The sequence below is a fragment of the Nanorana parkeri genome, unplaced genomic scaffold, assembly GCF_000935625.1.
Source record: "Nanorana parkeri isolate BGI_ZX_2015 unplaced genomic scaffold, ASM93562v1 scaffold52, whole genome shotgun sequence".
Classification (NCBI taxonomy): domain Eukaryota; kingdom Metazoa; phylum Chordata; class Amphibia; order Anura; family Dicroglossidae; genus Nanorana; species Nanorana parkeri.
The window spans coordinates 2,213,167-2,236,555 of NW_017306320.1; the positions used below are offsets into that span (position 1 = coordinate 2,213,167).

At 41.8% G+C, this 23,389-nt stretch overlaps 1 protein-coding gene across 1 annotated transcript in view; it reads left to right on the forward strand.

The window, feature by feature from the left end:
- Positions 1–1,137: 1,137 nt before the first annotated feature.
- Positions 1,138–23,389, forward strand: part of RALGPS2 (Ral GEF with PH domain and SH3 binding motif 2) — a 143,023-nt gene continuing 120,771 nt past the window's right edge. The window contains exons 1-2 of the mRNA XM_018575286.1: positions 1,138–1,147; positions 18,692–18,844. Of these exons, the coding sequence (XP_018430788.1) occupies positions 18,788–18,844 (57 nt within the window). The 5' untranslated portion in view covers positions 1,138–1,147; positions 18,692–18,787. The remainder of the gene's footprint in view (positions 1,148–18,691; positions 18,845–23,389) is intronic.

Below are 23,389 nucleotides of genomic sequence, written 5' to 3' on the forward strand. Positions count from 1 at the left end.
TGGTTGGCATAGCAGCCAAACAGGATTCAACTTTGATTTCTAATTAGAGGGGGCACATTAAAAGGAAACTCCACATTGACTTCTATGGGCAGCATACGTTTCTTTATTTTTTATTTTTTTCCTACTTCTGTACCAGACTCAAGACAGCCATACAAACTGCCTCCATTTATTTTTTCAATGCTTCTAATGCTGTGTCAGCTGTCATTGACCTCTACCAGGTACTCCTTCTTTTTTTTTTTTTTTTTTTTTTTTTAGCTCTACCAATTCATCTTTTAGCTCTACCAATTGATCTCGTCCAGCTGCTTTTTTGACCCCTCATCTCTCCATGCATTCCAGCAATGGATGCACATTATTGCTCTGGATCATGTTCCTGACAGCTGTTAAAAAGGTATACTCACCTGGCTGCCTGCTTCTGTCACTGAAGCCTGTCTCTTCCTATGCTGCAACATTGGAATCCACATCCTTACATCTATACATAGAACTTGAACATTTATGGGACCTTAGACTGCTGCAGCGGAGGGGGAGAGGTTCCAGGTAACCTGTGAGGCTATGTTCACAACATGTCCAGACCAGATGTGGAGCACATCTGCAAACGCAGTGCAGTGCATTTTTGCAGCGATTTTACAGTGATTTTGCTGTGTTCTGGTGCGTTTTTTTTTTCTTAAGCTTGAGAGCCAGTTTACTCCATAAACACCATTGCATTCCAGCTGGCTTACTGCGTTCAGGGGCAGGATGAAGTCAGTGCGATGGCCTGCACAAGAACGTGTCGAAAAGTTCCAGTCTAGTGCGATCTGCAAAAATAGTGCTTGCATCCCCTCCCGCCCCTGAATGCAGGAAGCCAGCCAGTATGCGATAGTGCGTTCCAGAGGCTGACCGCTCTGCAACGTTTATGGGGCGAACCAGCCCTTAATTGGGCTTCAGGTACAGTCCAGTGAGTTCCATGCATTTGTATGCGTTTTGGTGCTTTTCCGTGCATTCCAGACCAGAGAAATAGAGAGGAGCAGCACTTTTTTTTTTTTTTTCGTGTGTGTGGGCCGAAACAGACTGCGCTGGTGTGAACAGAGCCCAGAAATAACATAGGGATACATTGGGATGCTTATTTGGTCCAGGAACAAACTGTTCTGCTCTGGACATGACCTGGCATGGTGTGAACAAGCCCTAAGAGTAAGCTGCCTCTGAGGATCAGGTCAGTATTTTTTCTAGACGAAAACAAACCCTTAACCCTTGCATTGCAGGGGTACATTAAAATCTGTGAAACATTGCTCTTATAATTATTTCTAGCTGCACATAGGTTCAGGCCACAAGCATGACTTTCTCAGTGTATCAGTAAAGGCCCCACTTTAATAGTAATGTTTTGCAGTAAAGAATCTGAAGTATTTTAGATGTTTTATTGATTGAAAATAAACATTGATGGTGCAATGTAAATTCACAAGATGAGTGTTTGCACCTCCGCTTTAAACATAGTCCATGCTTCCATTCTCTAATCTCTTCAGTTTGTAATTTCCCACTCATTTATTTACTGTGCTGGTAGTACTTATCTTACAGAGCATTTTAGGCTATGTACTGCGTGTAGAGCACTTTGAAATTGTCATTGATATTGACACTAATCCATTTGGGAATAGTAATGAGAACAATTCAAGTCAGTGCAGGCAATAAGGCCATTTAGGCAGCACTTTAAATGGCTGACCGGTTTGCTTTAAGGAATTGAAGTGGTGATAGCTTGCAGCGATCGACTTTCTTGGGACACAAAGAAGCATTGTGGACAAATGTGGATTTTGTTTGGAGTGGGAACAGCTTTTTTATTTTTTTGTCTATAGAGCACAAACACAGGATGCCTCATAATCAGAGGCCATTGCAGCTTTCTGATATTCCCTGCTCCCCATGGTGACAATATAAACCAAGTCATGTTGTGACTCCTGTAGGATATGCTTGTTGAAATATTTTATGTTTTTGCTTCCTGACATTCATTTTTCATGTTTCCTGTCATTTTCATTTTTCATGTTTCCTGTCATTTTTATTTTCTGTTTGAACTTTTTTTTTTTTTTTTTACCTTTTGTAATATATGTGTGACTGTGTGCACGGTGGTGTATTCCTGCAACTTACTAAGTAGTTTTAGACATTACACCTTGTTACCCTCTTATTCCATTTTAAATAAGAGTTTCCATGCATTCCCAAGGGGCAGTGCAAAAAAGTGTTTGAGCTCCACTTCAAGACTGATGCTGCACGTCATGTTCACTACTTCTGAATTTTAAACATTATGGCTGCATTATCTATCTTCCGTCTGTGGCCAGTTTTATTTATTTGTATTTTTTGTTAAGATGTACACACATAACATAATGCAGTTCCAATGTGGTACACGTATATCATGATTCACAACACAAAGTATAAGGTACAATATAAAATAAAACAAAGCACAGTAAAAGTGTAAATAGGCTGACATTTCTTCCTGTGTTGCCTTATACAAAGAAATAACTTGCCTAGTAACATTTAAAGTAGTATTAAGGTCTGGGCATTTTTTACCTTAATGTATTTTCTGCATTAGGGTAAAAACGGCCCAGCACCTTTTTTTTCTACCACAGTCCCCCTTAGTCTCCCGTACACTTTGCCTGTCAGCTGCACTCGTCCCCGCCGCAGGTCCCGAAGCAATCCTCCGTTCCCCGAACTTCCGGGTTGCAGGGGGAGGATACTGATGGCAGAGAAGCCATAGGCTCCTTCTGCCATCAATCAAAGAGGGAAGGGGCGTGGCCTGCCACAGGGCTGTGTGTGTCTATGGACGCACGGGCGCCTCCATTAGAACGATGGTGGCACCTGGCCAGGGGGAAGAACATGGCGGGGGACCCACTAGAAAACGAGGAATGAAAAACTTTTAAAGAAAAAAAAAAAAACAACCTCCAGCAAAGGAGAAATTTTAAAAAAATGTGGCTTTAATATCACTTTAATCGTAAAAATGCATTCACAAACCCTACAAAAATGTATCTCATTTGTGTATCACTCAGCTGTAGACCCTCAAATCATCTGAGTTCATGCTGACACCGTCCTTCCTTCTGGAGGGGGGCTACTTTTGTTCCCCATGTTCCCTATGTGTGTTGTAAAGTAGTCACCGCTCCAAGCTCACTCCTGTGATGGACTACAATCCCATGTTTAGTTTACTAATTTGTATTGAGATTGTAGTCTGTCACAGGAGTGAGCTTGGAGCGGTGACTACTTTTACAACACAAAGTATAGTGTCACTTAAATGAATCCATTAAAATGTAACTATCTCTGGAGCAGTTCCACTTCTATAGTAATGTTCCCCCCTTACTCACCTGTCCCTGATCCAGAATCCAGGACAGTTGTTCTGTCACAATATATATCTGGCCAGACCCTCGCACGTGCTCTGTACTCTTAATCCCTACTGACCTGAGTACAAGCTTTTATTTAGGAACTGCATAGGAACAAATGGCTGAATAGCAAGGAATAGAAGCACAGAGCTCATACACTTGCACAGACTTTGCTGGTGGCATTTTTGCAATCTAGTTGGTGATCTTTAAAAAAATCGAGGACCGGTGTATGTTAAATTTAGACTGCATTCTTTAGTACCCTCTCCCCCATTTGCTGGCAGAGTAGAGTTGACACCACAATAGGTGCAATCTCGGGTAGCAGGTAGTGCAGTAAAAAATGAGAATTCCTTAGCTGTTGACAAAAAGATACTGAACAAGGATGTGAGGTGTACATCTTAAGTGAAGTGGACGCCTCTAATGATAACCTTTTTATTATAACCGATTATTGACTTTTACTGCAAACATGCTTATGTTTGATTATCTTGTGTTACATTTCTGCATTATGAGGTAGAAAGGTGTGACAGGTTTCTTGGGTGATTTATGAGTAGAATGATGATGAGATTTCCAAATGAAGTTGGTGCTTCGTTTATACTAGTATCATGCTGGTTGATGGAAAAGCAAACACTGTGCAATTGACTTTTATATAATTCTTTACACTGTTTTTTGTGCTGTTACCCAGCAACATTATATTGGCATTTAGAAGTAATTAGGGGCAGATCTCAATGCTCATTCAGCGACACCCTGTCACTGGCTTACGTTTCAGGAAATTTGCCCAAACTGACATGAATTGATAATAAAATATTGCCATTTTATTTTAAAATGATTTCTGCCATGTGCTAGTATTTTATAACTGGTTATTGACTTTTATTGCAATCATACCTAAGGATTCAAATGCGATGTCAGAGTTCTGAACATTTGTCTGAAAATGACAATTGCAGAGATATTGGGCAACCCTCTGACTTTGAACAATCCTTAAAGATAATGTCAAATGCACAAGCAATAGAACAATTTGAATTTTTTTGACAGGCAGACAGATTGTGTCCAGGGACAATCCTCTATCCCGAAACTGCAGGTAATCATTCCATGAACGATAACATTTGAACTGCTGCTGGGGGATGTGTCCGCTGTCAGCCTGTCATTAACTTGAACAGGTACAGCGGCTGCATCTGTATGAACACAGATCTGTAGGTTCTTGCCGCAGGATCCCCAGCCACCGTGTGTGAATGTAGCCTACGACTTTTTGTGAGTGGAACAAGTACCTGTATTGCAAAATTTCCCTTCTATTCCTGCTCCTGTGACCAAACAATTTTTTGGTTTAGTTTCAAGACAAATAGAGGATCCACCAAGGACACAAGCGGCAATAAAACTTTATGGGGCTTTCAACACGCTATCCAGAACAGAAAAACAAAAAAAAAATGGTTTTACGCACACTTCAAGGCATTAATAGCATTTGATTTTTGACCTGGTGAGGTAATCCTTTCAAGTCTGTCCAGCTTTAGGGCTTGAGCATTCATTACCAATTAACTCTTTTGCTGCTTCCGACATATGGCATATACGGCGGAACACAACCGCTTGCAGCTGGCCACGTCAGTATGCCATACGTCGGTGGCTTTAGTTTTGCTGTAAGCTCATGGTTCCTTTTTATAAGTGAGCTGCTTGTCAGGAGAGAGCGAGAGAGAGGAGCCGCTGTTATCTGGTCAGTTTCAGGATGACAGCGGCTCTGTGCGTAACGGAGCGGAGGATTGGTAAATATCTGATATTTACTGATCCTCTGTGTGCAGAGCACACGCTGGAGTGATTGCTGTTCACTCCAGTGTTTGTAAACAACTGGGGAGACACAGTACTATGGGTCCCCAGTTATGAATGAACAGGAAGTGCTTTACATCACTTCTTGTTCGTTCATGAGTTTCTGAATGGGCAGAAGCACTCCGTACAGAGGCTTTCTACCCATTCACAGTTTGTGAATGAATGGGAAGCCTCTGTACTGAGTGCTTTCTATTCATTCATAACAGAGGCTGCTGAAAGAGATCGAGGACTCTAGTTCTTTTTCTATTTCAAAAGGGAAATGTCAGGGGTCTGTTTAGACCCCTGACATTTCCCCAAAGTCCCTAAAAGTAAAAGTAATAAAAAAAACGTAATAATAAAAAAACAAAAAAATCAAACCCCCCCCCCTCCTACACACACACACACACACACACACACACACACACGTGCACCATATTGCGGTGTACGCCATGCGCTGCAGTGCATTGTTAAAACGCATTGCAGTGCTTGATTTTTTAAATTAATTTCAATTAAACTGTGTGGCGGGGCATGGCAAAGCATTGTGACGCATTGCTGTGTGTTGTGATAAAATATACAGGTGCACAGTTAATCACAACACACACACCAACACAGCGCACAAACAATTTTTAACATAAGTGGCTTATTTACAGTTTTTTTTTTTTTTTTTTTTTAACAAAATATATGGTTTGGGGTGTCTTTAACAATCTTTAAAAATTGCAGTTGAAAATAAAAAACAGCTGAGGTTAAAAGCGTTCCGGAGGGCTTGGCTGTGAAAGGGATAAATAGCCACTTGCTTTCATAGGTACATACATACATACATACATACATACATACATACATACATACACCCTTGAGAGTTCACATGGCCAGTGAATGGTGCACATTTTTGTGTCAGATATTCTTACTTTTACCCAGCTGTTTAAAAAATGGACTTCTTGCTTGTGAGTGATCACTTGACCAAGCAACATTGTCTACAGACTGGTTTGTCAATCAATATGCCCTCTGCTGACACTCTGCCACAGTGCCCAGCCATGTAGCATGTTTATCTAAAAGGAATATTTAGCTTTTTTTGTGTCCCTATTAGAGATCCCATTCTATCCTGTTCTCATGACAAAAATCTAGCATTTTCTGTCCTGGTAATAATGGTCAACAGAAGAATGGAGTACATTTCAGATAGTGATAAAAATGTAACAGAGGTTCTAATGCACGCTGTCCAAAAAGAGTTTGGACACCTATAGCAACCAATAATTCAGTTTAAAGTTGAGTAGTAAATAGGGATACACAGTTACTAGTATCGGTGCAGATACCGAGTATTTGGGTGAGTACTCGGCCAAATACTTCTCCCGATACCAGAACTTCTGATATCAGGAAGCTGAGCAGCGAGTCATTACATGCTGCCCAGGTTCTTGATTGGCTGGGAAGCTGGCTCCATGCTCCCTCGTCACTTGGTGTCATGGCTGGGAAGCTGGCTCCATGCTCCCTCGTTACTTGCTGTCACGATTCGTGCCATGACTCGCCGCCCGGCTTCCTGATTGGCACCTGGCGACAAGGAAGCATGAAGCTGGCTCGCTGTCTAATCAGAAAGCCGGTCAGTGAGTCATTACATGAGGCCCGGCTTCCTTAATGGGACTTCCGGTATCTGTATTCAGTATCTGCGAGCACCAAAAAAAATATATTGGTACTCGATACTGCAAAACCATTATCTGTGCATCCTGAGTAGTAAAGGCTGAGAAGCCTGGTATGGGTTAATGCAATGTGCATATTGCTTTTTGCCGTTTTAAATAACGCTGTAGATGTTCAGTCATTTTAGAGGAAACATACAGCTCCATAGAGAATTTATTAACATTCAATTTTCTTTATCCGCTAAAAAAAAAAGCGTCTCAAGTCCTTCACATACTGATTTTTGCCTATCCTAGCCTAAAATTACAAAATCTAAAATCAGTTGAAGTGATTTCATAAATCTAGTTATTTCATTGTTTTGAGCTTACATTCCTTCCTATCTGAAGTTAAGCTCATGTACAGCTGCATAAAGCAGCTTGTGTGTGATGGTTACATGAACTCAGTGGAAAATGCAGAGAATTCCTCCAATGAACAGAGTAATGAAATGCCTGTTGTGGGAATGCACTGGGAAAGAGCGCACAGTTGTAAGGATGACGTTGGTCCGGGAATCAGTTGTGACAGAGAGGCCACTCTGTCAAGATCTCCGAGCATGAATGGGAAGTAAGATTCAGCTGCTGGTGGGACTTGGCTCTTGGGCCGAGTGTGTGTGCGTACACAACCTCTTGTGCATTTTTTGTCACAGCCATATAAAGGTTCCTTCTCAATGCTTGCAAATGAGCCTGGGCGCCTTCTATAGTGCACTAACTTCCATGGAAACTCAAGGCTGTTACAAACAATGGCTCACGGTTAATTAGTCAGCAACCTCATGCTTTCTTCATGAGTATTGTATTCCCTCATAAAGTCCAGAAAAAGCTGAAGTGTGATTCTTGTGTTAAAATTAAGGTACCAAAATAAAGACATACAGTAGTTCGACCTGGAAACCTTTGTAAACATGTGAGCCTGAGATTTTGAAGGGGAGTAGCACATTTCCCCAGACCGTGCAAAGGCCAAAATACCAAACTTTTTAGGGGCATGGTTTGATGGTGACAGACGGCACGGTAACACTAAATTCTGGTAATACATGGACAAACTGGCTGCTATGACAGTGTGTCTAAAATCACAGTCAGAATACTGGCCTACCTGATAGTAAATGGGTATTAGCTTTGGTTTGGGGTTAAACATGAGTTCGACTTAAACCCAGCCTGTCCGCAGTTTGGCAAATAGGAAAACTGGTCATATTTTAAAGCCGGGCCCTTAAAAAAAACAAATATCCGGAACAAAGGATCAAATGTTACTTATCTGGATGCTCTTGCACAGTGATCAAATCTTTTGAAAAGTCCCTAGCAGGATGTTTCCTGTTCTTGGACTTGAATCATATAGGGCATGTTTGTCCAGACTTTTTCAGAATCTTTAGCTGACAACTTGGATACAAAAAGGAAACATTTGTTCAGTCCCCCAAAAATATATACCGTGTGTGTGTGTATAATTACTGAAATGTTTTGTTTACAACCTGGGTACACATTTTCCACTTGTTTACTTATTGGTTTGATCAACCGGAAACACCAAAAGTTGTATGGGAGTTTTGTTAGTTCTGAAATTCAAAAAAATAAAATTAGAAAAAGGCAAAACTCAAAGTCTGAAAATAAGATTAAAAAAAGGCTCTGAAAGGCCTTCTATTGTAGATGATACATGTGGCTGCTCTTTTTTTTGTGAATATTATTCCTAGGTTACAGTCGTATGCTGATCAGTGGTATTATTATATAATGTTTTCGGTGTAAAAGGGAAATTAGTGGTTTAGCATTGTGAGTGATGGTTTTGTTTGCCTGCCAATTTGGGAGCCGCTATCCATATGTTATCTAATTGGTTGAAATTGTTTGGTTTTGCTAAGTTTGTGGTAATGCTGAGATCACCATTTAGTTTAAATAATTTAAAGTCAACCAGTGCAAAAATCTAAAGCTGTATCAGAGCTGACAGCATAAGTATAATAATACCTTTTAATTGGTAATATCTGTGCAGCAGAGAAATGAGCTTTCCTGAAATGCTGCAACTTTCTCATAGATATACGTCCTGCCCTCATTCCATAATGTAAAGACTGCTGCCTGAGCGACTTGTTGGCAGACCCAGGATATTGCCTGGTGGAAGGTGTGTATTCTGGAGGGACGGATGTTAAAATAAGGCATGTAGGTATTTCTGTTAGGTTTCATTCAGACCTTTGCATTCTGGTGCGCTACATTAATGCACATTGCATTAAAGTGACACTAAAATCAGGAGATAAATCTTAAAAATGCATTCAAGTACCTTAACAGACCAAAAGCTAGCAAGCAAGAGAAAATAGTTGTTTGGGTTTATGTACACTTAAGTGTTAAAAAATATATAATTTAAAAAGACATTGAAGGGAATTTATCAACACTGGAGCAGACAAAACCTGGAGCAGTTGCCCATGGCAACCAATCAGCCTCTCATTTTAAAATCTTGACTAAACAAAACTTAAGGAAGCTAGTTGCATTGCACAGCTGCTCCTAGATTTGGTCCGCTCCTGTTTTTATATATTCCCCTCATTAAGTCTTAAAGTTACACTAAACTCAGGAGTTAAATCTTGACAATTAATTCAAGTACCTTAACTATTAACATGCATCTTATTTGTGTAAATCCTCCAATCATCTCTGAATTGGTGCTGACACTGTCCTTGCTTCTGGAGGGTGGCTACTTTTCTACTCCATGGTCCCTGTGTGTGTTGTAAAGTACCCACCACTCCAAGATAATTTCTGCAATGGACTACAATCTCGCATTTAGTTTACTAATTTATATTGAGATTGTAGTCTATCACGGGAGCGAGCTTGTAGCGATGGCTACTTTACAACACACAGGGATCATGGGGAACAAACGTAGCCATCCTCCAGAAGGAAGGACAGTGTCAGCACCAGAGATGATTTGAGGATCTACAGTCACATGATACACAAATAAGATACATTTTTTTTAAATAGTTAAGGTACTTGTTGAATGCATGCAACGGGCCGGCTGTTACCCGTGTGAATGAGGGCTTAAAACTGCTTTGTGTCATGGATTGATAGTGATTGATTTTTATTCTAATTCGTTGATTTGGTTATTTTAATCTTCTGCGGAAATTGGCTCGATTTTTAGATTGATGAGATGGCAGAAAAGGACTGGAGAATGCCATCCACAGAATACTGATGTGACAGTCCGTTACAAAAAGGCTGTCTGGGATTTCATTAGTTGTATGTTGAAGCTCCACTATTAGCTTCAGTGACTCTAAATTATGGATTGTCTTTGCCTTTTCTAAATGTTTTTCCTACAGAGTCATTAGATGGTGCCTCCTGGCTGTGTGTTGAACACTTGTAGGCAGAGTCTGTTAGGTTTATTGATGGAAGTGTTGCGTGACCGGTGCTTGGCTTTTGTATTTTTATGTTTTGTAACCAGTTCTTAAATCCTTAATTTTAAAAGCTGCAGTCTTTCCTGGTTACATATTTCATGGTGGGAAAACTTAACCAAAAAAAAAAGTTAACGCCATTTTGAGCCTTTTAGTTTTGATCAGCTTGATACATTCCAGGGGCATCAAAACAAAAGGTGTTCCATGTCTTAAGGTGGCCATACACTGTACAACCCTCGCGAGGCTTTTGTCTTGCTAGGGTTGCAAAGTAATTTTAAAAACGTACGATCTGCCCATCTTGGACAGGCAGATCGTACTTGCGATCATCACAAGCCCGCCCCCCTGAGGGGCCGGCTTCCGATGACTGCAATGCTGAATGGGCAGTTGTTGTACAAGCACGCCACTAACCCGCCGAGAATCGTACTATTCTCGGCGGGTTTTCCAGCCTGCTTGTTCGACAGAAGACGTGCGATCGTACAGTAGAAACGGTCGCACGCCTTCCATACACTTTGCGATTATCGTACGATCGCGGGATTTCCCGCGATTCTCGTACGATAATCGTACAGTGTATGGGCACCTTTTTAGATTTTGTTTTCTTTCTAAAGCAACCGCAGCTGGAGTAGAATACCTGTCCCCCGGCAGCAGCTAGAGATTGGGACCTGTGGTCTCTCTGCAGAGGTCTAGGGCCCACTGCAGTCAACAAAGTTCATGCTGCCTGCTGATTGAGTAGCTCTGGCTTTGGCTTGCTATGGGGTGTGTCGGACCTGCAAAGAGATCACTGTTTCCACACAGGGAGTAAGGGCCTCACCATATAGAATGTTGTCAGGACACAAGCATTTCTTCTCAAGCTGTAAGACCTTTTAGAAGTAACTACATAAAAGACTTGGCTAATAAAGTCTTAACATTTATCTAAACCCAAGAACAAAGATGTAATGTGTTGCAGCTTACCAGTCCTTAGATGTGCTGGCTGCATTTGTTTTCGTTTTTGTGTTTTTTTTACCACCGGCCAGCAACACATTTCCTGTCTGTGTGACAACACTCACCCACTGTATTGTGTGTATATATAGGGAATCTGCTTTGTCGTCATTGGCTGCTTGCTGCTCATTAGGACTACTGTATCCCTCTCCTCATCTCCATAACATAGGGGGTGATGTTTTGTAGCTGGCAGAGGTTAAATGGGCAGGGCTGATGGCATTGCTCAAGATTTCAGTGCAGCAGAGTTACAAGCTCATTGGATTTACATTCTGTAGCCTATCGAACAGATACCACTTAAGTGTTTTGTTATATGTTTACCAGACCAAAAGCTAGCTATAAGAGAAAATCATTGGGTTTATGTTCACTTAAGTGTTACAAAGTTTGATTTATAAAGACATTGGGGGGAATTTATTAAAACTGGAGCAAACAGAATCTGGAGCAGTTGCCCATAGCAACCAATCAGCATCTCTCTTCAGTTTTGCTCATGTAACATTTGAAAATGATACTGGCTGCAGTGTAAATCTGCTCCAGTTTTGATAAATTCTTCCCATTATGTCCCTTCTTAAAGTGACACTAAACTCAGATGTTAAATCTTAAAAATGCTTTGAAGTACCTTAACTATTACCAACAATGTATCTTATTTGTGTACCACTCAGCTATAGATCCTCAAATCATCTCTGAATTCATGCTGGCATTGTCCTTTCTACTGGAGGGTGACTACTTTTGTTCCCCATGGCCCCTGTGTGTGTGTTGTAAAGTAGCCACCGCACCAAGATCACTCCTGTGATGGACTACAATCTCAATACAAATTAGCACGCAAAACATGAGATTGTAGTCCATCACAGGAGCGATGGGTACTTTATAACACACACAGGAACCATGGGGGACAAAAGTAGCCACCCTCCAGAAGGAAGGACAGTGTCGGCACCAATTCAAAGATGATTTGAGGATCTCCAGCTGAGTGATACACAAATATGATACATTTTTGGTAATAGGGTAGTTGAATGTATTTTAATGTCACTTTAAAAGACAGCCAACTTAACTGAAAAAGCTGACACGCCAGGATAAGGATCTTTATTTTAATAATAGGCTCGTTTCATCTCTGACTCAGCTGGCTCTAGTTATATCTCCTGTGAAATATCAATACAAGTTCAATAATAACAAGGTTTGGTATGGTGTAGCGACTCTCAATGGTACTCTTTTCAAGCAAAAACACAAAGGTGTGAATCCAGCCTCAATGTTTTTTCTTCTACATTTGTGGATTGGGTATTGCATACGATATCCACTACTAGGAGTGTGCATTGTTTCAGTGGGTTGACCAACTCCTCAACTTGCACTTGATGGAACAGTAGTGCACAACCATTGTGTAACACTGCAAAGCAAGGAGCAGAGCCCAATGATGTTGTAAAAAGATCGGCTGCCTCCTCATTCATACAATTTTGTGAGGTTTACATGGAAACAAAAGGGCTGATTTAAGCAGAGTATTCACAGTTATATTTTTTTTTTTTTCATTCAACCAGCGGGCTGAACGAAAAAAATATAACAGATTCCTCCATCCACGCTAAACAACATGAGCAAATCTCCCGCTGTGTGCTAGGTATTCTGAAAGAGGTGGGAGTGCCACTGTCAGTATTCCCGAACAGTGATGGCAGCTGACTTGTCATCTGAAGATTTTCCATCCGGCTTCTTCGATCCTCTTATCATGCCAGACGGAAGGGTGGCAACAGGGCCACCCACTGTGCAAATTTTAGCCGGTTCATCAAGAATTGGCTGAAATGCATACATCATATAACCCGCTTTACTAAAAGCCTGTGTCTGCAGGTTTTTGTTCACGTCAGATGGGTTTTGCGTTCCAATACAAGTCTATGGGAATGTCAATCCCGCTTGAAACAGGTTGAATGCACTTGTTCATTAATTCTGGCTGTCAGAGGTGTCTTCAACTGCTGCCAGACACAAGCCTAAAGCCTCTCAAGACAGGCCCAAAAACAGTTTAGAATCTACATCCAGCTTCTCTCATCTACATGTCTGTCTTTTTCTACTTTGTATACACATGTTTCTCTTTTTGTGTGTTGGAGCTAAAATGTTGTTCATGATGTATCTGAATGAAAGTGGGTCGTAGTGTGTGCAGTTCAGCGCTGGGTGGTCAGTGTGCGCTCTAATCCTCCAGCTGCAGAGATTAAACCCTCCCGCCAGCAGTACAGCTGTAATATCGTGATTGCAGGGAGCCAGGGAAGTGTTTGGAGAGGGAGAGAGCAGCATGGACATAAACCTAAATTAACTTAATCCGTCTAGTTAGTGAGTGGAGGTTTACCCTGTTGAATCAATCTCATTTTGCCGTTCCTTCATAAAAAGGCCTTTGGTTGTGATTCCAGATACGGAATACTTTAATGGACACATTTAATAGAAAATTGCAAATGCTGTAAAACAAGTGAAAGAAATTAAAGGAGAACTATGGGGGTCAGGGCTTTTCCCCATAGTTCTCCTTAGGGTAACGGGAGGACACAAACTAGCGTCCTCCCGTCACCCTAAGCTCAGTATACCGTGAGCTACAACTGGCGGTATACTGAGACGCCGCAGCTGAAGCGGATGCCGACAATTATGTCTGGATCCGCCCAGCTGCGTGAGTGACAGCTGGCTCTGCCTAGAGGCAGAGCCAGCTGTACCTGCCCCCTCCCCCGTCCGTTCCGCCAGTCAGCATTGGAGGATCGGAGCGGGGAGGGGGGAATCCAGCCCTTTTAAGCGCTACCTATTGTTTCCTGAATAAGAAAGTTTGTGTGTTTTTTTGAAAGCTCCATTCTACAAAATTGTTACCAAAGAGCATGATATGAGTTCCAATATAACCATCAGTTAGCTGTAATTCAGTAGCATGCCTCATGTTGCCCAGTTTTTGTTTTTTTGTTAAATTCGCTAAACTGTATTAAGTTCAAGTGTGTAAGTTAGGGGAAAAACACATACAGTACATCTCTGCAATACTTGCACATTTACCCTTGTTTTACCAATTTGTAGACCCTGCCAGTGTAGAGAAATACCTGTTCATCTGGCAGAAATCCATCCCTAAGCTGACCATGCACCTATAGATTATCTGCAGATTTTCTATGGTCAGATGAAAAAAGTGCAACAGGTCCCTCCATCTACGCTAAACTGTGTGGATGGAGGAATCTCTCACTGGGCCAAGCTTCAGTATCCTGCTAGTCGGCCCCGTTGGCTCTCGAAATACCTGAACAATGCCTGCATCCAATCTGTTGCACGTTTTCCATCTGACCATAGAAAAGCTGCAGAAAATCTATGTGTATGGCCGGCTTCATACTCCTATGTCCTGTTGTGAGCTGACGACACAGAATTTTTATAGACTGCGTGTCATCAGCCCTGCCAATTTTTCTCTTGTCGCACTACTCAGACAGTTCTCCTTAGGGTAACGGGAGGACACAAACTAGCGTCCTCCCGTCACCCTAAGCTCAGTATACCGTGAGCTACAACTGGCGGTATACTGAGACGCCGCAGCTGAAGCGGATGCCGACAATTATGTCTGGATCCGCCCAGCTGCGTGAGTGACAGCTGGCTCTGCCTAGAGGCAGAGCCAGCTGTACCTGCCCCCTCCCCCGTCCGTTCCGCCAGTCAGCATTGGAGGATCGGAGCGGGGAGGGGGGAATCCAGCCCTTTTAAGCGCTACCTATTGTTTCCTGAATAAGAAAGTTTGTGTGTTTTTTTGAAAGCTCCATTCTACAAAATTGTTACCAAAGAGCATGATATGAGTTCCAATATAACCATCAGTTAGCTGTAATTCAGTAGCATGCCTCATGTTGCCCAGTTTTTGTTTTTTTGTTAAATTCGCTAAACTGTATTAAGTTCAAGTGTGTAAGTTAGGGGAAAAACACATACAGTACATCTCTGCAATACTTGCACATTTACCCTTGTTTTACCAATTTGTAGACCCTGCCAGTGTAGAGAAATACCTGTTCATCTGGCAGAAATCCATCCCTAAGCTGACCATGCACCTATAGATTATCTGCAGATTTTCTATGGTCAGATGAAAAAAGTGCAACAGGTCCCTCCATCTACGCTAAACTGTGTGGATGGAGGAATCTCTCACTGGGCCAAGCTTCAGTATCCTGCTAGTCGGCCCCGTTGGCTCTCGAAATACCTGAACAATGCCTGCATCCAATCTGTTGCACGTTTTCCATCTGACCATAGAAAAGCTGCAGAAAATCTATGTGTATGGCCGGCTTCATACTCCTATGTCCTGTTGTGAGCTGACGACACAGAATTTTTATAGACTGCGTGTCATCAGCCCTGCCAATTTTTCTCTTGTCGCACTACTCAGACCATGCGTACTCTCTCCTATCTCCACAAATATAGGGGTTGATCTCTAAATTGTTTGCTGTGTGAATGAGATTCAATGTGCTGTATGTCCACTAGATGGAGCCAAGGAGCATAGGAATTGCCTCTGCTCCATTTCCACAAATCTCCCTCTCACATTGAAGAGCTGTGCGACCGGTTTATAGGTCAGCTCCAAGGACTAATTGTTCTGTAGTTTCAAAATAAGGATTGGAAAGTCTATTTTCTCCTTGAGATAACAAAGGAAGTGACTACAGGACACAACAGTCCTGAATTTCTGACAGTCAATGGTTATTTTTTGCATTCATCAAACAGTTTTAACACAATGCATTTCACTTGCTCGTGATTGGGCATTTTTTGGAAAGTGAATTTTCACCACATTAACTAAGCTAAGGGTAACTTGCCCTGCAAAGTGCGAATTCCCTTGCAAAGAGAGAGAGAGAGAGACCTATTTGCCATTAGTAAATCGGCCACAATCTCCAAATTTCAGAGTGCAACTTGAGAGGTCAAGGCAGTTCTCAGACTTCAGTTGACATCTGACCCCTTGACCCAAGGCGAAGTTAGACTCAAGCATGGTAAACTAAATAAGAGGGACAACATTCATCATTCAAACATAAGACTGCATAGTTATATTGTAAAGCCGAACTATAACCTAGTCTATTTTTTTTTTTTTTTTATAGACTTTAAAGTTTCGAACTTCTATAGATTTTAAATGCTGCCTTGTGTCTTTTAGATTTTCCCCACACTTGTTCTGTTGCCTATATAGGAAATGGGAAGTGAAGGACACAGACTTCAAGAAAAATCTAACATGTTCTCAGCCTTTCCTTCTACTTAAAGCAGCACTATGGGGAGAGTAAAATACACTCTTCCCAATAGTTAGAGCCAAGGTGTGACACTGCAGATATCGCACGTCGGTTCTATAGCTTAGGGACCCATTTCCACCACATCCAGATCATCTACAGGCCAGATTGTTTCCGGGCCCAAAATGCATCCTAATGTATCCCTATGCTATTTCTGGCCTCTGTTCACACCACCGCAGTCCGTTCCAGACCAGAAAAATACTGCTGGTATGGAATGCACTGGAACGCATAGAAATGCATAAAAAAAACGCACTGCACTGCCTTCCAGATCTGGTCCGGAAAATGGTGTGGACCTGCCCTAAGAACTGATCGATCAGAAACTGCTGATCGCACAGCTGACCTTCTCCCTGCAGAGAGCAGTGACTGTCAGTCACCACTACACCCAGGGATTCCCCCCCTCTCCGATCCTCTAGCGCTGAGTCGAGGGGCAGACGGGAGGGGGTGGGCACAGCTGGTTCTGGTTCTAGAGAGGCAGAGCCATCTGTCAATGCTGCTCTGCAATATCAGCATATAGCGGGCAATAGTAAATGTCCTCCTGTGACTCAAAAGAGAACTAACACCAACTATGGCCATAGTTCTCTTTTCAAGGATTAGAACGTTTTGGTGCGTTGCTGATGTGCTGTGCTTGAACAAGCTGATTAGTCACAATTAGCATTCAGTTAAGATATGCACTGCATTATTGCAATGTGTTTTTGTGGGTTAACCTTTTTCCTACCTTGGATAACAATAAAAAAAAAACTTAGGTGGGGAACAGCAATCACATATATTTTAAAACCATCACCTATATCAAATTTTGAGCATCCTAGTCTGTTGCTGGTTCTTGGGTGCATGCTATTTGAGGCCTAATACATTTTGATATCTATTTACTCTTTCATATTTTACACAAAAAAACAAAATGGGGATTTTGGTGTGTCCGTGTGCACCAAAATTAATTTCATGTTTTTATTATTGAAAATTAGGTTGGATAAAGTTGCAGAAATATTTTGGCGACTTATTTTTTGTTTGAAAAAATAAGAATATCATGCTTCAATGTGTTTTTGTTGCTCAAGAATGTAGGTGTTTATTTCCACAAATGTTTTAGGTAAGTAGACTTGTACATTTAAAGCTGAACCTGCGGTATAAAGAATTATGCATACGTACATTGTTCCCGCTTGGTCCAATGTAAGTATAAATATGCCATATCTGCATACCCTCAGAGATCCTGTAAAAGTACTAGTAGCTGGATCTACTACAGTGCTGACAGCATTTATCTGTGTCCTTTATGGCAATGTGCTGAGGGGCTTCATCTCGGCTGTGAAAACACAGGAACACTCGGTACACCAACTCCTAGTATTTTATCAGTGCAGCACCTTGAAGTACTTGGAAGATCGCTATCTGCAGTGTAGCAGCTCCATCGACTTTATAGAGTGCGCTTGGACCAACCAGATATATCATATGCATGCTTGTAATGGGCCAGGCTGGACCAATGTAAGTTTTATATATAAATATTTATACCTGCAGTCCAGGTTTAATTTTTAACTTCAGGCCTCTAATTTTTGCCTACCATCCAAAACTAGTCAAGACATGAGGACAAACTCCATAGCATCTGTTATGGATATGATTGTTTACAAGGAATAACACTCTGTTGCCACCAGGTGGTGCTGCTAGCTTGCAGTGTGCAAAGCAGTAAAGCCCAGGTTAGCTTAAAGGCTGCCCCATCTCTCCCATCATGATTACTTCTGTGCAGGTGATTACAGCAGAGCCAGACAAATCCCAGGAGTAGCCAATGCTGCTTAATAATTACAGCCTGTGCCTAACTTTTGAGGTTTTCTATAGTTAACAATGGAGCTGGCTCCTAAAAACATCCTCCTAGCTCCTTATGTCCATATAATTTAGTCCACCCCCTGGATAATAGTATGTCTGATAGTACTATGTAAGTATACATTAAAAAAAAATTCATAATACATTTTTTAACTAGATAAAATGACTTAATATCTGCATATATTTCAGCTTTAAAGAAACATGAGTTAATATTTAGAAAACATTGCTTCAGCAGAGATTTTAAGTTTTGGTGTGGGGACAGTTTTTTTTATTTCTAACACAGCCTGTGCTAACTGCCTAATTGTCCAGGGTTTTGCTTTACTGCTCCTTATGTTTCAGGGCAAATCAATAGGTGGGGCTCCATCAGTAAATTGTCATTCAAATGCAAGTGTAATGCATTAATCACTGTCAAAGAAAATGAGCCACTTAATGACTACAGCCTAGAGGGTTCTATATGCATCATGAACATGTGACATACAAACTTGGTACCATGATTTTGTTCTTAACTATTCTGATATATTTACAAGAACTTACAAGCAAACCATTGTGCTTTATATTGATTTGGTCTATAATCTGAGATGAGAATTAACCGACTTTTTTTTTTTTTCTTGCATGTGTTTGTTTTTTAGGATGATGATGCTGATGCGCCTGCTTCCGTGGAGATGAGATGATCAACATTCAACGCTCACTTCAAGGAGGGAGCAAGCACTAATGGTGCTGGAAGAATGGACTTAATGAATGGACAGTCGAGCAATGCTGCTCTCAATGCTAATGTTTCTGAGGTAAAAGGCAGAATTTGAAGTCTGTTTCCACTTGTGGGAGTGGGGTCGGGGATGTTCTTGCAGTGGGGCTGCCTCCAAACTGCAAGGGTTAAATTATTATTTAGGTTTAGGTAACATCAATATAGAATTTTTACTTACCTGATCCCCACTCCCCTGGCAATCGGTGCTCTCTTCTTACCTATGCTCCAGCTTGTGGACTGTCCCTCAGCATTCTTACACCTGATGCAGGGCTATGGGCTCTGCATTGTACTTGATAAAGTCATTGGGCCTCTGATAACCAGAGCTTAGTGGGGGAAGAGGTTCTGGGTGGCAGTCTTGTAGTCTGCAAGAGCGGGGATTAGGTAAGTAAAAGTCCTTGGCACTGCTACCGTAGACCTAAATGCATTTAATGTTTGCAGTGTGGGGGCAGCCCCGCTCCAAGGTGATTTTTTTTTTGGTCCCTGCAAATAGGCTTTAAAGTGATATTAATCCTCTTTTTCTTTCTTTTTTTTTTTACAATATATAATAATAATTATTATTATTAAGAGGGCCAGATGTGATTGAAATTGCTTTAAAAAAAAAAATATTTTAGTTTCCTTGTTCATAAGTTATCCCGAGACCGCTAGCCCCCCCTCCCTGTGTGCGGGTGTCTCCATCAGGAAGCCGCCTGCTGAGAAGACCTATGCGTGCTTGTTCCTGCAGCTAGCTGTGTACGTCCATAGACACACACAGCTTGCGGCAAGCCACGCCCCGTGCTCCCATAGTCACACTTAGACTGCAGAAGGAGCCTATGGCTTCTTTGCCCTCAGTTCTTAACCTCAAGACCAGGAAGTTCCGGGAAAGCCGAGTATCTTCCTGCTCCCGTCATAGGAAATGACTGACCGTAGGTTTGTTTGTGTGGGGGGCGTGGTTAGAGAAAGGTACTGGGCATTTTTTGCATTAATGCAGAGAATGGGATACTTTTAATGTGAATAATTTGTAACAGTGCAGGTAAAGGTATTTTCTATATCATCCATTGAGTGACACAAGAACAGAAGAAATCATAAACTTTTGGGTTATATTGTTGCTTTTAGGAGTAGACAAATCATCATGGCTCAGTTTTTTGTTGGTGTCCTAGGAGGTTGGGTACTTTCCCCTCCTGCTTCTTCTTCAATCAAGACTTTAACATGCTACTGAGCTCTTCATGCAGCAATCAGGATCGTCTAAAGGTGGCCATACACTTTACAACCATCGCAAGACCTTAGTCTTGCGATGGTTGTAAAGTAATTTAAAAAATGTACGATCTGCCCATCTTGGACAGGCAAATCGTGCTCTCTATCATCCCAAGGCCGCCCCCCTGAGGGGCGGGCTTCCGATGACTGCAATGCTGAACGGGCAGTGTGCGCGTGCGCACAACGGCCCGTTCGGCATTTGTCTCCCGAGCACCGTTCAAACCAGCCGAAAATCGTACGATTCTCGGCTGGTTTTCTAGTGTGCTCCCTAGACAAAAGACGTGCGACCGTACAGTAAAAACGGTTGCACGTCTTCCATACACTTTGCGATTATCGTACGATCGCGGGATTTCCCACGATTATCGTGCGATACTCGCACAGTGTATGGGCACCTTAAAGCTGGCCATACACTACAATTATCTGCAGATTTTCTGTGGTCAGATGGAAAAGGTGCAACAGATTCCTCCATCTACACTTAACTGTGTGGATGGAGTAATCGCCACCTGGGCCAATCTGTTGCACTTTTTCCATCTGACCACAGAAAATCTGCAGATAATTGTAAGGTGTATGGCCAGCTTTATACTTGGCACTGCCTTGGAGTCAGTCTTGCATTTTCGCTTTGCATACTGTGCTTTACATTTTGTTATTTTCCATACTCTGCCTGAGTCAACAGCACTGTCATTATTGGAGCAGAGGTACTACCTGCAGTATACCCAGTCTGTAATATTTTCCTGTGTCATACATCTCAGGAAATTATGAAGGCATCCTTGTATGTTTCCTTTACACTTTGCTCCACATTATACTATTTTCCAGACTCATGTGCCTGGCTCTGTTAGCCAAGAGTGTTCTTATTATTAGAGCAGAGGTACTACCTCAGGTATATCCAGTTTTTTGTCAGTTAGCTGTAGGGTGTGCTTGAGTCTCAGAACAGTGATTGTATTTGCGGGTATAGTCTCTGAACTCTCATTGTGTAAATGTTAATACATCACTCCCTAGTACACTCTGGTTTCATAGCATCCTCTGTGTTCCTGGCTCTGCTATATCGTTCTATACCTAACCCTTTGGTACAATGCAGATATTAAGTTCTGCCCCCCTATAGGCTCTGAACTCTATATAGCAGTCACTCCCTCTGGGTATGGAATGCTCTTATCATGGTTTCTCTTACTTTACAGTGAGCTTCATCTGGGACTTACTCTTGTAAATATCTTCTTTTAATGCGGTTTGCAAGGATGTGGTCTCAGGCCTGTATGCACTGTCTCCACTGCTTTTCCAATGTTTTGCACAATGGCCCTTTACTCACTCCACTGAGTTTTATTTGAGGTTTCTTATATTGCTATGTACTGCACTTCGAACTGGGTTCTACCACATGTCCCTTATCACTGTTGTGTAGTTACGACAGGTAGATTTACTATCCAGTCTTTAGACGGTGGAACAGATTTTAGCTGATCCTGCACCCTTATCTGCAACTCAGAATAGGCAGTTTAAAACCTCTCATTCTATAAGTGGATTTTTATTTTTTTTTTATTATTCACTTCCCCATTGTTTCTGGTATAAAAGTTCAGCCTAAGATACTCTGTGTTGACGACAGTCACTAGGAATAGTGTTGTTCACACACACATTACATGTTCCACCCTTTGCTGTTCCCTTTACTTTTGGTCATCAATCACTTCCAGCCACCTGCAATCCTCGCCTGCACCTTCTGTCCAGGTTGTAGGTATGCTAGACGTTGCTTCCTTCAGTTAATTGAGTCTACAGATTAAGGCAACATGTCTATTACATAGGCGGAGGACAGTTCTACAGTTACCAATGACCGAACTTCCCTGCTACATCTAGGAGTGTTTTCAAGCACTTCCACAGGAGCTTGATTCTGGCATTGTAGATCCTAGGACACCTGTTCCTATAGGTTTGTCCTTATCTCCAGCTTCTACAGCTTCACTGCCAGAGCCTGATACCCATGGTTGGTCTACTAGGCCTCGTGTTTCTACCACTATTTGTTTTTTCGTCAGCTAGGGTCCTTGACCCACATCCTCGCTACACTTATGGCAGAATTTAGTTCGGTCCCTATTGGGCCTACACCTGTTGAGGTACCTGAAGCCCATATGGCTATCCCATTTTCAGGAGTTTATCTACCCCAGCTTAAGGTGCCCATACACCTTACAATTATCTGCAGATTTTCTGTGGTCAGATGGAAAAAGTGCAACAGATTGGCCCAGGTGGAGATTACTCCATCCACACAGTTAAGTGTAGATGGAGGAATCTGTTGCACTTTTTCCATCTGACCACAGAAAATCTGCAGATAATTGTAAGGTGTATGGCCAGCTTTATACTGTATTTAATTGTGCTGTTGACAAGTCCCACATGCACTTTGTTGTGGGACTTGTCAACAGTAAGCATTAACCAGGTTGGACTTCCCAACCTGGTTAACGCTGTACAAACGTCCTTGGGCATATAGGAACATTTTGATGATCCAAGTACACAGTCTTTTCTGTTTCTGTGGACTCTTGGACCTTTCTTGTACCCTCTTATCTACAAAATGATCTAAGGGAAGATTTAAAACTCCCCTTCACTTGTGACTTGCGCCACATTATATTTTCCCTTCTTGGAATGACTTGCGCCAGATCATATTTTCCCTTCTTGGAATGACTTGCGCCAGATCATATTTTCCCTTATTGGAATAAACAGTTCTCCCACTTGTTCACTTTTATTTTTTGCCGTTTTTTGTTGACTTTATTGAAAGGTTTGTTTTTTTTCTATTTTCTGCAAGAATGCACACCTGGGTTTTCCCTGTGGCTTCTATTCTTGACCTTTTATTTTCAAACATTCTTATGCTAGCAGATTCTACTCTGGTAGCTTTCCTACCTTACAGTTTATTCAAGTTCAGAATGGTTCCACCTCCCAATTCTCTTGCACCTTCTGTCACATACTATTATTTTTACAATGGTAAAAGTGGAGTCCTGGGAACAAATTTTCCCTACTAGTTTTTCAGATTTGCTCATCTAATTCCTTATAGAACATTTTCCTTATGTTAAGGAACTCTTCTCTGTGATCCATGGATCGGAGATTGCCTACCAAGCTTATCAGCTCTTAATATTTCTTGCCTGGTGTGTCCACCATTTGCATTTTTTAAAACTGCATTCCTTCTCCCAGGTACATTTGCGCACAGTTTAGGGCTGCAACAACTAATCGACATAATCGATTATAATCGATTATTGAAAAAGTTGTCAACTTTTTCAATCGATTTAATCGGCTTCCGATCAGTTGGCCCTGTTCACGACTCCACACACGCTGCGCGCCGCACCTCCTCCCCAACTCACGCTCACCGCTGGCAGGCCCGCATCCACGCTCTACACGCCGC